Source organism: Ascidiella aspersa, chromosome 3 (genome assembly GCF_963924565.1).
Source record: "Ascidiella aspersa chromosome 3, kaAscAspe10.2, whole genome shotgun sequence".
Taxonomy (NCBI): domain Eukaryota; kingdom Metazoa; phylum Chordata; class Ascidiacea; order Phlebobranchia; family Ascidiidae; genus Ascidiella; species Ascidiella aspersa.
This window is the reverse complement of record NC_139449.1, coordinates 951502-970182: the sequence shown is the minus strand read 5'-3', so window position 1 is coordinate 970182 and position 18681 is coordinate 951502. Positions and strand designations below refer to the sequence as shown.

At 35.7% G+C, this 18681-nt stretch overlaps 1 protein-coding gene and 1 long non-coding RNA gene across 2 annotated transcripts; one reads left to right on the top strand and one right to left on the bottom strand.

The window, feature by feature from the left end:
• Positions 1–7923: 7923 nt before the first annotated feature.
• On the top strand, positions 7924–18454 carry LOC146157994 (uncharacterized). The gene is made up of 6 exons (XM_083384628.1): positions 7924–8143; positions 8822–8992; positions 11417–11542; positions 16541–16655; positions 17365–17476; positions 18125–18454. Exons 1-6 carry the CDS (start codon positions 7954–7956, stop codon positions 18362–18364), a joined length of 954 nt encoding a protein of 317 aa, XP_083240754.1. The 5' UTR covers positions 7924–7953; the 3' UTR covers positions 18365–18454.
• LOC146157995 (uncharacterized) lies at positions 12366–15030 on the bottom strand. Its single transcript, XR_014494666.1, has 4 exons — positions 14170–15030; positions 13835–13897; positions 13168–13273; positions 12366–12951 (listed from the first exon to the last, which is right to left on the bottom strand). It is a non-coding gene; the product is annotated as an uncharacterized LOC146157995 (long non-coding RNA).
• Positions 18455–18681: the final 227 nt, after the last annotated feature.

The following is an 18681-nucleotide window of genomic DNA, read 5'->3' as shown; positions in this document are numbered from 1 at the left end:
CACACCGGTTCGCGTGTTGCGCTTCCACCAATGAGCCATTTCTTCAGGTACATGAGGAATGAAGTCAATACTGCTGTTGTTTGCAAGTGTCGAGTTCTCCATGCTTTGGTTAGTCGAGTTTTCAACTGTGTCGTTTTTGTCGGATTCAAATCTTATTTTTCCGGAGTCTTGAGCATTTTTGGGATCTTGTGTTACTTCTGGCTTCTCGGCAGTGATTGGATTGTTTTCGATCGGACTTGGAGTAGACGCAGCTTGTTCGTCTGTATTTAAACTATCATTTATGGGATTATCTTCCGTTTGTGGCGACCGGTCAGTTCCTTCCAACGTTGGACTTAAATCTGACTTGCTTTCATCAGATGACGGTTCTACTTCATCTTGAGCTTGATTTGTCCCAGGGTCGTCACCTGCTTCACTTTCAACTGGTTCATCACCATCATTAGTGTCTTCCTGCTCATTTTCACCGATTTGTTCCTCTCCTATCTGGTCGTTGTTCGTGTTTGTTTCTTCTGCTTTAGTATCATTCACTTTATTACCGGGTCCTTCCAGTTGGTCGCCTACAACTGATGTTTGTTCGTCAGCTGCTTCTTCATTTTCACCAGGTCCATCGCCACTTGCTCTCTTCACAACATCTGCTCCTTCAGAGCTCATGTTCTTATTATTACTGGCCGCAACATTTACAGCTGATTCTTGCAAATCTTCATCGATATTTTGGTCGTCTGAACCAGCACTTTGGTCGTCTGAACCAGCATTTTGGTCGTCTGAACCAGTATTTTGGTCGTCTGAACCAGCATTTTGGTCGTCTGAACCAGTATTTTGGTCGTCTGAACCAGCCTTTTGGTCGTCTGAACCAGCATTTTGGTCGTCTGAACCAGCATTTTGATCGTCTAAACCAGCATTTTGGTCGTCTGAACCATTATTTTGGTCGTCTGAACCACCATTTTGGTCGTCTGAACCAGCATTTTGGTCATCTGAACCAGCATTTTGGTCGTCTGAACCAGCTTTTTGGTCGTCTGAACCAGTATTTTGATCGTCTAAACCAGCATTTTGGTCGTCTGAACCATTATTTTGGTTGTCTGAACCAGTATTTTGGTCGTCTGAACCAGCATTTTGGTCGTCTGAACCAGCATTTTGGTCGTCTGAACCAGCATTTTGATCGCCAGATTCTTGAGACATTTCCTCCCCACCCACTTTACTCTCAGAAGTTAAACCGACAGCTTCTAAATCAGCATCATCGCCTAATTCTAAATCACTACTTTTTTCGTCATCCGATGATCCCGTCGTATCCGCGAGAGCGACAACAGATTCATCGAGAAAAAGATCCCCGAAGTTGTCTTCAGTTGGGAAAAGGTTTTTCGCCTCGGGCTCTTCTTTCGCTGAGTCAGCGCCCAGGATGTGCTGAGTCACGTTCATCTCCTCCAGGAGTTCAGGAGCTTGGATGTTGGGAACAAGAGGATGATCGGTATGACGAGTAGAAACTTCTTCTTCCGAGGTAGGGATCAAACCTGGAGTCTCCCCACTCGTGGCATGAGTGACCTTGCCCCTTATGATGTCATTGAAGTTCTTGAACACGTCATCTTTTGGAGGAGGAATTCTTCCTAATAACAAAAATATGTTGAAGTTGTTCGTTGATAACTTAAACTTGAGTTAAAAATAACTATTGTCTAAATGTAGTCGTTTGCGGATCGGTTAAATTAACCCGAGTCCGACTTAAGCCAAATGTGAGTTTTAGTCGAGTTATGAGTTCAGGCTTCGACTGTACATCTTGTATGTACCCGTCTGCTCAAAAGGAGGTGAAAAAAACACTAACCAAGCTAAAATAAGGTGGATGTTCAGAATTTCATGCGTAAGGGTGTCATCATAATAAAGCATCCAACCACAATACATGGTTGGAAAGCATTACATTGGACTCGGTACTCGGGTGTACTCGGTTTTCACAACAACTTAGGTTAAAATAGAATCGTTTGCAAATAACCAGTCTAATTATAATTAGCTCAGCAAATCAACACAAGTTAGTTTAATGATGTTCAAAAATAAATATTGAACTAATAAAATGTGTGGAATTATCGAAGTAGTTTTGCGTTAAAGATGGCGTTCTAACTCGGCAGCATTCATAATATTATTTAGGACATTTTTTAGGTCGTTTCAACACATTGATATAATTTTTATGGTCAATAACAGTAGATTAAAATCAGTCAATTAAGTCGAATTTACAAAGAAGGTGAATTACTTGGCGGTTGAGTTGACCTTTGAACCCCTTCGACGCAAACCAAGATGGCGGAAAGAAAAAAGAAAGCCGCCTTCCGCATCTTCAACCACTCAATGAAATTTGATTCCTTGCAAGTTACTTTCAATCTTTGCGCCGGCAATAAATAACAGTTAATTATAACCTTGTCGCTGAATATATGATATTGGAAATCACCTTCTATTCTAATAAAAATATATTATGGATTTGATATTTTTGCTGAAATTACTAAAAAAGCAATTAAAGCTATTAATTTAAATCAGACACTATTAAAATATCTAGGGCATCGTCGGCATATCTTATTTCGAATGAATCTTGTCGATTGCTAATCTTTTTTATTTCTTGAAAGAATTTATATGGGGCATTGGGGCAACTATGGGCTTGATAAATATCAAGGCTGAAAAACTATATATAAAGTTAGAACCGTGTAAATTTCGGTCCAAATATCAAAAATGTCATTACCCACGTATCGTAAAGACATTTTTGATATTTGGAGTGCTAAGAACATCAGGGCAACTGTTTAAGAAAGCCACACTTAACACTGAACCAATTTATAAAAAGACTTTTACCGAAACGCTTGAAAACAAAATATTATGTGGATTTTATAGAATCTTTCGGCTATTGTTGCTCTATTAAAAGATAAAAAAAAAATTGATCAAAATGTTTTGCCCGCAACAAGATATCATTCATTCAAATGGAATTAAGGCAACTGAAAATTATAATTTATTTTGATACAGCAGCAATAGTTGAGCAATGCTAACAGCCAAGGTCAGATATTTCAATGTTTAAGATATATATATGTTTCGCCAACAAAGACATCGACAGTATATCTAAAGAAATAAGGAAAGTAGTACGGTATTAAACTCTTTAGAGCAATAACTTAATCTGACATTGCCATCTTTGTTAAATAAAATACTACACTTCACGCTTGTCAAATTGCAACAACAATTTTGCAATGTTTGAATTAATAAAGATTTTTCAAAATGTTACACTTCTGTATGGGATATGATGTTCTTACTACCGTATGTCTACCTTCAACCTCAAGCCATTATACTCCACAACAACAATCTATTTAACTTGATTTGAACCGGCCAACCTAATACCTGCCTCCCTCCAAGTATCGGTTATCGCCTCCGATCCGACATTATCGTACACGGCTAGCTTGTCAACATTGGAAGACACACAAGCAGTCAGACCCGGAAGTTAGGTGCTTGAAGTTGTGTTGGAGCGACAAGTGCGCACTCCTAATGTACTCAACAACCACTCACACCTAAGCTGCTAGTCGGGCTGTGGACTTTAAACCGCATCCCTGGTGTGCTCTGATGTAATGTCCACGACTAAGGATGCCCGATACTTGGTGTTTATTCCGATATCCGATATTATGGACAACAAGTTTCGCGGTCCGATACAAAATGACATGGGGGCGTAGTCAGGGGGGCTGAGGGGTCATGCCCCCCCTAACAAATTATATATTTTTTACTTAAATACTTGTTTCGTAGCATTTAAGAGCAGTACCACAACAGTCGTTCACATCCATGCCACACCTTTAATTTTTATGAACTGTTACGTCACAAACGATGTAGTTAATACTACGTTTGCTATACATTAATGTAGTTTTACTACTTTCAGACAGTTTTTGCTCATTGACTGTTTTTTGAGTATTGCGTTTAACACTCAGTCAGTTGCTGCTCGAAACGGTTTGCTAGCATTGTTACTTGTGTTCGTTACGGCAGTTAATACAATAACAAAAGCTAAACAAAAAAGTTCAAACTTTTTGGCCCCCCCAAAATTTTCGGCTGGCTACGCCACTGCCAAATGACATCATTACTGTACTCAAACAATCCAAATTGATCAAATTAAAACGTTCAAATGCTTTTTGCCAGGTCTTAAGCCAAATTTGTTTTTACGTTAAGAGGATTAGTTATCTCCAGTTGTGAAATTACCATTTTGTAATAAATTTACTTTTAAAGGTAAAATAGCTGCGATGTATCGCAAATCGTATCTGAACTTCTATGCATTATTGTCAAGTAACAAAGCTTGCTGCGAGAAGCATCAAAGTGCTTGAACATGATAGTTAATACTCGAAATACGAATAAAAAATTAATCAGCAAATTTTGATTTGCATTAAAAGTTACAATGCAGTTTAATATTTATCGTGATAAAACGGAAAATAATGTTTTCTTCTTTAGTAGATTAATTATTCGGGACAACCACTAGGGGCGCTAGAGTCCTGCGCTATATTCTTCTTATTTTTTTCACTTTTGTTTCTGAAAATAGTTTCTAAAAAAATTAAAATTGCCTATTTTAGGGAAATTAAAATGGATTATTTTAGGTCTGTCAACCTTCTTACCTTGAGCCTAATGCTAAGCAGAACTAAATAGAGAGCTTTGACGAGAGACAAAGCACAAAAACTAAAACAAATTATGAAAAGAAAGGCTAGAATTTAGTAAATGGAGTTAATGTTCTTTTAGTATTTTTTGCAACTAACAGGACAGGATCTGATAATGCGTAATGTTATCAGGATATAATTTTACTTTGTACATGAGAAATTCTCTCTTTATTATAAAGATACAAGTTTCAAGCTAAGTTTTCGCTATTTTATTAACACTGCGATGTACACGAAAAAAAGAAACTGAGAAACGTCAGCTTTTTGGGAAAAGAAACAGCCTTGAACCTCTATTTATGCAGAAAACTGACCCTAGCATTTTAGCAATATTTTAAAGATTGAATTTGCAAGAAATAAATTTGCGAGTAAGTAATAATATAAAGTATAGTTTAGTGCACTTAATACATCAACAGGAACTTCATTCGATAACTTACAATAATAGCTGGCATTTGTGTGGCAATCCCCAACCGCATAATGCATTACGTCACTGTATGATTGTTGTTCGCGTGAACCGGTGTGCGTTTCCGGCCATCATAATACTAATGCATTAAGAGTTCTCACTGAATGCGTAATCTGCATGAATAGTGTTTTTATTTTTGCCTACTGGTTATTTTTAAACACAGTCCATTACTTTTTAAAACAGTCGTTTCGTTGTTCTTTAATTTAAACCAGTGGTTCTCAACCGGGCTCCATTCTAACACTTTAAGGGTGTTGAGAGATATTTGAAAATCTTTAATATTCACATTTTTGCTCGTTTGGAAAGTCTCTTCATTCAACTTTTTGTGTACAATTACTGTATTACTACAAGTGTAGAGTTCATACTTGATGTTCCAGATTGATTTCAATTAACATTACATAACCAATATAACAAAATTTCTAGTAGGGGTTAAATTCCTTGGGTAAGTCATAAAAGGCTGTGGACCACTCCAGGAAACGGTAGCAAATATTTTAGAGTTTGAGATTTACTACAATAAATGATCAAAACCGGATCTTAAAATATCAGTATAAATAGTACAACATCTTATAATATCTCTGTGCAGCGTCAAATTTGCGTTATTTAATTAAATAATGGTAACTAGAAAATTTAGCCAAATACAGGGTAATTAGTTGGCCCTGTAAAAAGACAAACTGTACGGCATTGAATTCTCGACAAGCTTTCGCACAATAATGCTTAATCAGGTCAAAGTAGAAAGCAAATGTAGCATCCTTGGCAAGTAGTCATAACTTAAGAACCATTATGTTGAGCAAGTCCTTTTGTGTGAATAAGCTTCCTGTGATCATATAACGCTATAAAAGGCTTCAAAGGGCTGATGACGTCGATTTTTGCTGTCTGGTGAATAATGATGACGTATGTTTGCTTGGAGGGGGGAGTGGCCATGAACCCACACTGTATTTTTGTGCCAATTTTAAGGAAATGCGAACATCTTTGCGCTCCGCGTGTCTCAGCGATTTTGATAAAATTTAATTAGCGTTTCATTTATATTAACTTGGGGAAGTCACGTTTAACGTGCCGTAAGTTTGTAAAAGTACGTAACTTTATTTTTTTATTTTTTTGAACAAATTTACTGAACACATATTTTCAACAATTAACTACTATAAAAAAATTAGTTTAATTTTACTTTATATTTGCTTTTTCGTTTAATAATTATTAGACTGTAACCTTTTTGTGACAAGTTAAAAATCCTAAAAGGGTGAAAACCTATTCAAGTTTGACCTTTCAAGGCCCCACATGTTCTATTACCTATGCATCGCGTCGCATTATTACGTCACAAGAGAATCGAGTCACGCTTTAAAAATGCGATCTATAGTCCTTAAAGCATCAAGCCTTCACGGGAACACCGATAAACATGCGCGTATAGGAGACAGAAAGCGTCAGTTGCTTCAACCCGGTCATGGAAGACACAATAATAAGTTGTCACCCATTCTGCTGCTAGCGCTGCCCTTTATGACGTGTCACTCTTCCTATTATGATGCGATTTGTGTTGTGCTCACAGTATAGCTACCTAACAAGGCACATGTGTGCATATGTGTGTGCGCGTGTGTTTGGTGACTACAGGTGTTTTTCGAAAGTGCGTAACCACCGGTGATTTAAGCAGCTACGTTTTTTAATAGACGAGCCTGACATCGCTTTAAAGACAACAGACGTGAGTCGACTGTTGCCAGACAATTCGCTCACACGCTATCTATGTCGCTCTATGCAAAGTTAACGTTTGTAGGTAAATTATTAGGAGCTTTAACATTCGTCGCGTACTGATAATAGTTGGTGCCACACCTTTGAGGGTTGGTTTAGAATTGTTTTTTTAAAGCCAGATTAAAATATTGGACAGAACATGTTGTTGTGTCCATTTAAAAAAAACGAGTTACACCTGTTTCTTTTAAACTGTAAATATCGACTGAGTCGAAGCAATAATCTTTCTTTTGATTTGTTTATTTGCTGTAGATTGCTAATATAGAAGAGTGCTTAGGCGAAATAAGATAATGTATTTTTACTCAGGTTGTTTTACTATTAAAACATTAATATACTACGCCAGATAATGTACTAGTTGTTGCAACGACAAAAAATATAATCGAGCATCACTGGAGTTGTTACACATACAACCTTATCGCGCAAATAGGCTACTAGCGACGTAAATATAGATAAAAAGTTGTACAAAGAGGTAAACTGTTAAAAACTACAGTTAAACATTTTAGATTTGTTTTCCGTTAGTGTCAGACGATGTTCAAAATGTACATATAACTGATTCAGTTACAGTTCTGTTAAACATTTATTTACAAATTGCGAAAATCGTGTTTTACTACGTACGCAAAGTTATTGTACGTACGAAATACAAATGGAAAATTGTTGTGTACACACTAGCAATTATATTGCGCAGTTGTATAAGGTTGTTTAAATGAATAGGTTTATACTTCACGGGGTATTGTCTGCCTAAATATCCATTTTGGCATAAAAATATTTTTCTTTTTAGATTTTTTTTTAAATAAAGCCTATTTAACCGCAACAAGTTGATTTTGGCGTAATATATGGTTACTTTTTATTTATATTATAATAAACCCGATTTATTATAAGTAAAATGAGGATTAATATATCATTACCTTTTACCTTTTTCTGTAATAAAACCGATGTAACAAACGACAAGTGAATTTTAGGCTTAATATACCGTTTCATTTAAGATTTTTTATATAATAAAGCCCATTGAACCAACAACAAGTTCATTTTATGTTCAACATTTCACTTTTCAGATATTTTATAAGAGTGGCTCTTCAGCAGGGCGTAGAAGCACAATAATCGCCAGAATCCGTCCTTATAAACTTTCCAGCCACCAAGATGCGCCTGATATGTGTTCTCAGCTTGCTTATTGGGGTGGTGAGCTCACTTAATGAGCTGGAGTTTGGCGCTTTCAAAGCCCGTCAGTTCACAGAACCTAACAGCATGAAGAAGGCTTCGGTATCCATCGATGGCAGAGCTCTCTTGTCGCTCACCGTTAGAAGCAATGGAATCCCGGATCACGAAACCGGTAAAATGACTTCTCTGTAAATTATTTAAGTTTTGTTTCTAGAACTGGGCATTTTCATTGGCAACCCTTAATAAATGACGGCCACAAAAACAGGTCAACATATTTTGCCGCTGAGCATTATATGCTTCTCTAAACCTGTGTGGAATGACTTTTTTTTCTCGAAGTCACCCAGGATTGTTATGTATAAATCTCTTTGTAATAAAATGTAAAAGAAAGAAAAAAGTCGACTTTTAAGAAATATTTTATCGTTCCGGTGACTTTCATCTCTGGTAACGAGTCCGTCGAGAAAAACAAATTCATCTAAGTGAGAGTTTTCTTGTTGTAGCTTTGCTCACGCGAGTCCCGCTACCTCGTAGTATATTTACTTGGTGAGTTCATGAACTCGATTCGCTACTCTTGTATTATGTTGCAAACAAGTTTTATAACAACTCGAGTCCCAGATATCGTTTGTATCTTTATATCGTTTAAGTTGCCAAAACTTTCATTTTCGATGGTTTGATGAAAATTTGGAGATACAAGCAACACAATTTTGGTTCCAGCGAACAGCGACAAACATTTGGCACTTAATTAGTTAAAATACGTAAAAAATAAGGCCACGTTCACCCAGGATCCACCCATAAATAAATACCACGTGTTTAGGCTTTCGCAACTCTTTAACAACCTAACCTTTTGTTTCAGGCAAGCAAAGCGCTGGAATCAAGGAACAGAACCTTGAAATAACGATCCCGAACCTCGCCGACAACAGTAGGCCGGCTGTGGCCAGCACCTGCTTGCCTGTGGGTCTAGTTGGGGTGGCAATCAACGGGATTCCAATCTACAACCCTTACACTGTGCATTGCTGCAACGTCGGTAAGATGTTACTCCCGTTGAAGTCCTGATATGGATTCAGTTTAACCCGAATATTTCACAACATGCTTGTAGAATTGTTGTAAATTATAAAATGCGTTTTTTTTCAATTTTGGCTTTATTCTTGCATGTTTATATGGAGGCTGAATAATGTAATCGTTATTTTGGGATTCGTCATTTACCTTTTCTATACCTAGTCGTTACATAATTTGTTTTAAGACTATGAGTTTTTTTAGATTCACAGTTGAATGAAAGCTAAGAGCCTAGTTCCAATATCAGTGTATTTATGTTAATTGAAAGGGACCAGTGTCCCATTTTTTCGAAAGATGGGGTAGGTTCTTTGGGGTCAATTGTGCTTTCTGTTTAACTTTTTGAGTACATGAAAAGTAAAACACGAAAAACTAAAAAAATAAATAAACACGAAAAACTAAAAAAATAAATAAACACGATAAACTAAATATGTGTTATTTTACACGGATGGATATGTCCAACGCAATGTACCACATGAATGTTTTTAAGCTGGTATAGAAGTCTAGATTGTTGTTTCTGGACTTATTCACCCGTATGTTTGTTCTGAGATTATTTCTGAGGATATATGCGACGGAGTGGATATCATTTTAACACCAGAATAAAATTAACCCCTACATGAACAAACATAAAATAACTAGTTAAAATAGATCAGTTGAAACTTAATAGAAACATAATTCAAGGCACATTACTTTTTTTCAATATTTAATAAAGTACCAAATTCTGTCATCTAATTCAAAAATGTAAACTTAAACAACAGCCGATTCATTCGTGATCAATCTTGCTTCTTTTGTGTCTGTCATTTCTGGACATGACGTAATGGTTACGTAATACCGACGTTGTCACGTCATCGGTTTCTTAACAAATTTTCTTGGGTGTTGAGTGTTGATTGGACGGTTGTCGTTCGTCTTAACCTGTTTGACCTTGTCAATGTTAAATGTATTTCTTCCACACAGATATATTTTTTGTTGATCCAAAGAAAACATGTTGAATTTTTTTTTTTGTTTAACTTACTTTTTAAAAGTTGATTTTTTCCATTTATTGTTTGAATTCCTAAATATGTTTCTTTTTTGTGTTCTGTTAGCTTAAATTGGTCGAAATGCTTTGTTTTTGTTTCTTTACGTAACCGACACTAATGTGTTTTGTTTCATTTTATATTTTTTTGTGGATGTTTAACACTTTAGACGCCAATCTAAAACATGTTAATGGCAGCAAGTTAAAAGTACTCCAAAGCAAAATCTTTCATCAAATTGAAAATGGAAGCATATATTTAAATGGAAGCATATTTTTAAATGGAAGCATATTTTTAAATGGAAGCATAGGTATGAATACTAAGTACGAATCTATTAAAATATGATTCTGGAAATTTTAGATTAAATAGAAATTTAGTGAGATGAAGGTATGGCCTTGTACAAAAATAACTTTTTGATAAAAATAAATACATTTTTTTACCGGGACGCCATTCCGGACCATCCCGGCTTACTTTCATCACTGTTTTGTTTTTTAACGCTATCTTTCGTTTGGTAATATGAAGCGGGAAGCCAAATTCGTTTAGAACAGGGGTTCTTAAACTTTTTTTACCGCGGACCCTAAAGATTTTTTTTACTATTCAGTGACCCCCTTAGTGAAGAATTTTTTATAGATGACGTCACATATTTGCGTCACAATACAAATGAACTTAGAAAATCTGCTGTTTTTGGTCCAAAAAATGTGAAAGTGAAATGGAGTATAAATACATTCAGTGCAAGAATGTTTTATTTTTTTCAAACTTTATTTAAAAATTTAACTACTTCTGAATACACTAATCTTTCAATTAGGCCTTCATGGACCCCCTAAAACTAGTTCAGGTACCTCCAAGGGGTCCATGGACCCCAGTTTAATAACCCCTGGTTTAGAAGGAAGTTAAGTTGATGCAAATGCAGCCGATTACTTCACTTCCTTCCCAGGCGGTTAAGCAGCGCTGATATATGATCTCGAACTCTCTTGATCGTCGTGACGTCATTACCTGTCGTTTGGGAAGTGATCTTTTTGTCACTTGCGGCGCACCAATGTGGTTTGAAATTCTCGGTGACACACCTACTAAAATATACCGAATTTTTACAAAAAGATACAATTTTATAAAAATATACACGATATGACTTCATTACAACGACGTGTATAGAAATGTATTATTTATTTCATTATACACAATAAGGCCCATATATTGAGTGCATTGTTTTTCATATCATTGTTTTGCACGGCTGAATTTATACAAACTGCAAATAACTGGGTAGGTTTTTGTAACATAACTTTTCTGAAAATATTTTTCTGAAGCAAAAATAATAAACAGTACAGTCACTTTTTTAAACAATGATTAAATTTTGTACAGCTAATATCCCTCTAAGCCTTTTTTCTTTGCAGCTGATGTAGCAGCGTCAACATACGACCAGTGCTGGGGTCAGGTTGATAGCAGTGGAACATATTATTACACAACTCCGCCGCTATGCCTCGCTAAACAGGAGTGTGGGAATGCATCGGGACTTATAGGTAAGCTTGCGTGAACTTGCGTATACGTGCGTGAACTTGCGTATACGTGCGTGAACCTGCGTATACGTGCATGAACTTGCGTATACGTGCATGAACTTGCGTATACGTGGATATACGTGCCTAGCGAGAAAAGCGAATTTGGTTACTTTTTGATTTTTATGTACACATATTTTTACCACAAGATGCCTTTGGAGAGGCTTACGAAAATCGCCATCCTAATCAGGATTGTAGTGCAAGAAAGGTCAGTTTGTAGAGCGACGGTCCCGGTATGACCGAGGTCGTGAGTTCGAACCTCACTACATGTTAGTTATTTTTTCTGGCTTGACCTTGCTTGCACTACAATACTAATCAGGCTGATCAGTCAGCTATTTCAAAGGCATCTTGTGTACTTATGTGTGCCGTTATCGTTGGCCAGTAAGACTCCAGAAGGGCTTGATCACAGAATATATACTTAGTAACGATTCGAATTTTTTAACATAGCAAAAACGAACGAAATGAATGCTGCGTAAAGCATTTTAAGCCTGTATCTTTCACTGTTAGCAAAATTGGGTATTCAATACCCAAAATCATTGGGTACTTTTTTGTCAAACAGGGTACGCTCGTGGGGATTCCCAATAAATATTTTTGGGTAATTAATACCCAAAATACCTTGGGTACCACTGATATCTACCTAATCTAAATTATTGGGTATCACATTATTTTACCTAAATTACATGGGTAACATAAGCCTGTACCTAATTTAATTTCCTGGGTACGCTCGTGGGGATTCCCAATAAATATTTTTGGGTTTCGCATTGTTCCACCCAAATGGTATTCTTAGGTAATATTAGGTTGTACCCACTTCACTTTTCTGGGTACGCTCGTGGGGATTCCCAATAAATATTTTTTGGTATCGCTTTGTTCCACCCAAATGCTATATTGGGTAATTTTAGTTCGTGCCATACATAATATTCAAGGTACATTTGTCGAGAAATTCAACATTGTTGGGTAGAAAAATAATTCACCCAAATAATTTTGCATTCACCACAATTTCTAAGAAGCAAATAAGAAAGTGTATTTGAAAGAACACTGTTGTAACAAATGGAACTTGACAAATAAAAATACAAAAGAAAAAACAACATAAGGAAAAAAAATACCAAAATTACAATGAAAATAGCATCATTTTGCAAACAATAATTATAATCAACGTATCACTAACATTTAAGAACGTTTCACCAAAAAGACTATAAAAAATGAAGGGCTAAACGTACATGTGGGGACATCACTCATATTAAACACACAATGGTATATACATAAGTGGGGTTAGATTTTTACAACAGTAGTTTTTTTCTGCACTGACAAACACTGCTATAAATGGTTATTTGGGAGTCCTGGACAGCCCTCGTAACATGATATGTGGTTGTCTTTTTCTACAAAAACAAAATATGTCCTTCACTTAATGCAAACTAAGTTTTGTGATCCTTCTCAAAAGCCATTAGACAAATATATTGTACTAATCTAAACATATATGAATTGTAAAATAAGTAATGTTAACAGTATCAATTTTAGGCAACATTAGTCTTTATTGTTTGGAGTTATTTTATTGTATATTATCACTTAACAGGAGCTATAAACATATTTCTTACCAGGAGAATAGTTCTTTGTTTTTCAATGGCGTTTGGTTAATTTGCTTCACCTGACCAGATACGGTCCGTTGCATAGTGGACACTGCTGATAATAATCCTTGCTTGTCTGTAAAAAAAACACATGAAGTTAAAACGAAATTATAGTGCCGTAGTCTGTATGTGCCTATACTTTAAAATAATATCACTTACTACATGCATATTTGTGTTTTTATACTTAAAATTAGGGATGTCTAATACAAGAAAATTTAGGCAAAATGTACCGGGATCTGATCCAATACCAAATTACGTCATTACTATATTAAAATGAGCAAAACAAATTTATAAGTGCATTTACAGGAAAGACTCTTTAGTGATTTTTAATGTAAAATTTTCTCAGAAATTTAACTTCAAATTAGAAAACACTACAGTTGATCGAAAAACATGGCAAAGTGCATAAATTAATATGATGAGAAGTATCGATACTAATGGAATTTGGTTTATCAGTAACCTATAGTTCCAATAAGTGCAATAGTTAATGTTACAAAACTATTTAGGTAAACAAAATTGCCTCATGTAAAGCATTTTACTATATAAAGCACACTTGTACAAATAAAGGTAATATCAAAAAACAACATTGACAATTATTACCATATAAAATAGCAAAATATTGCAAATATTAATTTTGTACCTCTAATGGCTTTTTGTAACTCTTATCCACTGAGACAACTTCATTTTTTGCAGTTTGGGATTGCTGAAAGATGAAAATAAAAACTAAAATAAATGATTTAACAAAAGAGAAATTGTCTTTTTATTTGGATAAGGGTGGGTCAAATAGTATTATATTAATTATTTATTAACATTGCTTAACCTACAAGTTTTTGGTGTGAACTTGACTAGGTCCAACAATAAGATCACCAAAAAAGGTAAAGTAGTAAATATCAGTGGGGTATATTTTCTTGTTTCTTTTTCAAAAAAAGTGTTGACATATAAATTAAATCAAAAAACAGTAATGTTTTAACTTACCATAAAAGGCTTGACCTAGACATGTCCACCTTCCTTTTCTTTTTTATCCTAATCTTTTTAAAGTTGAGAACACGATAACTGCAACTGGCTGATGTTTATCACACTTCTTACATACACATAACTTATGTGGTTCGCAAACTAACTTCTAGACGCGCGCTTGGCGAGACAAAGGCGTTTTTAGACGCGCGCTTGGCGAAAGAATGCCTCTCGCTTAACGGAGTGTGACGTCTCGCGCCGAATTTCAAAATTTAAAATCGACGCACCAATTTGCCGTTATTTAAATATTTGTACACCTAATAAGCGTTATAACAAACTGGAGTATTTAATGTATGTTAGGCTCTAAGCTACTGAACTAACTCATAACGGTATGCCTAATAGATTAATAAGTGAAATAGGACGTTATGGTCCGCCGATTTTTCATCTTAAAACAGTCGCATTAATCACTGTCATAACTAGTTATATTTCTAACATAACCACTATCGAACAAGTTTTGTGTTGATCATTACGATGAACAATAAAATGTATGATCCATTAATTTGTTTTTTATACCCGGTGCTAAACTTTACCCAAGTTTGTTTTGGGTTAAATCTATGAATACCCAAAGTTCCCAAACCCAATTATGTGAACATTCCTTACCCAACATTCTACCGATATTATTTGGGTACATGTTGACTATACCCAATTTATTTATTTTGGGTACAAATCTCGGCTCTGAATTTGGGTATAAAATCCTACTACCCAATAATATATTTTTCTTTAATTGGGTAGCATGTTTTTTTACACAAGAAAAAATCAAAATTATATTGAGTAATTCTACTTGGGTTGTTTTTTAGGGTACCCAAATTATTTTGCCGTTTTCCGGGGTAAACTCATGCACTACCCAAACTGAATGAAGTAACCATTATTTTTTTCCTCGCCCTGTATGTATAGTATCCCCATTTGGTTCATTTGAAGAATTTGTTTGTCCAAAATTTAGGTTAGAATCCTTGAAACAGTCTGCTTGTGTGTATTTAATTTTTAGGAAGTCATGAGTACCCAATTTGTTAATTAGGTATTTGTTAACTTTACCCAATTCACCGATTTTTGTGTATTTAAGTTGACTTGATTTTGTAAATAAACCAAACTGTACGTTTTAAAATTTGCTTTGGAGTCTTGTTTCATGCTAAGCTGAAACCACTGTTTTTAGGAAGTTAAGAGTACCCATTTTGGTAATTAGGTATTTGTTAACCTTACCCAATTCACCGATTTTGGGTACATGCGTTTTGGGTATAAAAGCTCATACCTAATTCTTTTAGGGTGTTATGATTACCCAATTCGAGAAATTGGAATTGGGTACTTGTGATTAATACCCAATTTTCCTGTTTTGGGTAGAAACCTTCCATGAATAATTGGGTATGAAATCTTACTACCCAAAAAAACATTTTCTTCCAATTGGGTAGCATGTTTTTTACCCAACAAAAAAGGGAAATTTCTTATGAAAAACACGCTACCCAATTCTACTTGGGTAGGTTTTAAGGGTACCCAAATATTTTGGCCCTGTTTCGGGGTAAACTGTTGCACTACCCAAAACTTTTTCAATGAAGTACCCAATATTTTTAACAGTGTTAATTCGTATAACAAACAACACTAAGCACATATAAAGGCATTGTTAGCATGTTCCACTATTACAATGTTTATTATCGACGTCACAATGGGTTTAAGAGGGACATCAAAATGTTGTCAATGCACCATTGTTAGTTGCGGTAAAAAACACACAAAAAAAAATAAAAAGATAAAGCGGTTTAAATTCGGCAAGGTCACCTTGAGGTATTTACCTTGGGGCGCGTACCGGAAATGACGTAAATTTGCGCTTATTTGACGCCGTACCTTAAACACGTTTGCTCGGCAAGTCACCGCCTTTAAACATCGACATCTCCGGATGTGACGTAGTTCTTGCCATGACGTCAGATGATCCTCGTCACAATAGACTACAAGCAGCCTTTAATCACCACAGCTAGTCACTGAAGGTTAGAGCCAGTTGTTCAACCTTTTATGGCTTGCTGCACCCCTCAGAAATAATAAATAGATTGCGGCACCCCTTAGATTTTTCTGTAGGTAAATCAGTAGAATGTCACCATAAATGGAACTGGAACAACACACATCAACTCTACACAACGTAGGAAGTTATAATTAGATGTATTCCACTCTAATCTTTACAAACAAATTGTAAGAGTTGAGCAAAAATCAGATTCTTAAAGATTCTTAAATATCTCTCGGCACTCTTGGGCATTACAAGTGGCACAGCAGGGCACCGCGGCACCCCGGTTGAGAACCACTGATATAAAGGCTTACGCTGGTATTTTTATTTAAAATTTAATTTTGTTATTTTTAGGCGTGGCCATTGACGGATTCCCTATTTACGGGCCTATCGACGAAACAGGCAAATTACTGACGTCAGCAGATTTGGATGCGTGTCACGGGCGAAAGGACAGATACCAGAAGTACAGGTTGGTTGTGCAAGAAGACTTCTAAAATAAATATTTCACTTTGTTTATTGCCTACACACACACTAGTGCGATTAAAGCTTAGTACGTTCAGTTTGTATTGCTTCTACCTCGCACAAAATAAACCTATACAAGATGCTAACCTGAACCTGAACTCTTTACATAATGTAAAGACTGCAGAAAATGATGCAAAGATGCCGACTTTGGTCAAGGTTTCTTAGTTCGCGCGACACTTTCCATCAAGCATGTCCGATACTTGGCACTTACTCCGATACCCGATATTATTCACAAAAACTATCGCGATCCGATCCGATACTAATGACGTCATTACTATGCTCAAGGAGAATAAATCAAATTGAAACGTTCAAAGGCAATTTTTTCATGTTGTTAGTCTAAAAAAATATTCATAAGGCGAAATATTTCTGTAACATATTTCTGTAAAAAAACTAAGAAATGAGTTTAGGTCTTATAACTCTTTTCATAAACAGTCTTAGTATCGAGTTTAAGTAGAAGGGCGTAGTTTGGTGAACCCTGATTAAGAAAAAATTGAAGACTGTTGCAGGCCTAAAAAAATGAGAAAAAAATAAATAAATCAAAAATAAATAAATTAACAAAAAAAATGAAAAAATAAAATAAAATAAAAAAAATATATAAAAATACAAATAAAAACCACTGGTGTCGAGTTGCAACTTTCAACATCTTACTTTTGCAGATATCACGCAACTTTTGACTTTCCCTACATGATCGGTTGCTTCAGCGGGGTTCCCCCTCCAGGGTATGCCCCTACTGTGTGCGGATGCAGCTCGCTCGCCACTTCTTGTGAGGTAACAATCGCCTTTGTGACGTCACACTAGCAATCGTATTTGTGACGTCGCACTAACAATCGCTTTTTTGACGTCACACCGTGTTATAAATTTTTCTTTCTTTAATTCGCTAAAGAATTTTTGCCCTATAAAAAATCGCGTAAAGAATAGTGTCATTATTAGAAAAAATATTTAAACATCTTTGATATATATGACGTCAAAACTGCAATGACGCCAACAATGAAATATCACGTCGTAAGTTACAGCGTCGTTATGGCGATTTCTGATTGAAAAAAAGAAATATTTGCATTTAAAGTTTAACGGAAATTTTAAATTCACGGATGATAGACATTTTTGTGCGAAACCTTTCAAAAGCAAAAAGGTCATCTATACAAAAAATTACACTTGGTAGGAGGTAGCTAACAAACGAAATGTGTTTGCTGCAAATTTTGATTGTAACAGAGTTGCGCTAATACTCAACCTTACCCAATAGGACTTTAAGTGCAAGAACTATCGAAAAACTAATAAGCAAATAATTACAACTACTTTTCAGAAACAAAATCAATAAAGACACAATGGTTGTTCAGCTTGTCTATTTGAAGGCTTTACATTATCACAACATTTATTTTTAACACTAGAATTAACTTTTAATTGTATTTTCTTTGCCAGGGCGAGAAACCTCCTGTCCTACCCTCCGACTCCGTAAGTCGCAAACGGCGTTCGACGACTGAATCAGTGCAGGGGTACCTGAAGAATGTGGCGCAGACGAAATGCTGTAAACCTGGCGAAAAATGCGAGTTCGTGTATAACCCTTACGGGGGCTCATCGGGGAATACCCTCTCACCCACCTACGCCACTCTGTTCGCTACTTTAGCCACAAATTTGCTGGTAATTGTATTTCTCGTGTAACCTTAATTGCGCTTAAATTTAGCTATTTGATTCGTGGCTCTTTCTATTTGCTACGTAGAAAGTAACGCAAAAAACGGTCTATAAATACGGCAACGCACAATATTTGGGTTAGGGTGGCGGTTAGCGTTTGGGTGTGGGTGGTTCAAATATTATTATATTTATTATTAATAATAATTCTTGAGCCACCCAAACTCGCACCCTCACCCAAATATTGTTCGTTGCCGTATGCGGTATTTGTAGACCGTTTTGCTATTTGAATAGAAACATAATGTTCCACAATAAGACACAGTATAAAATGAAATCAAACTTTAATTGCA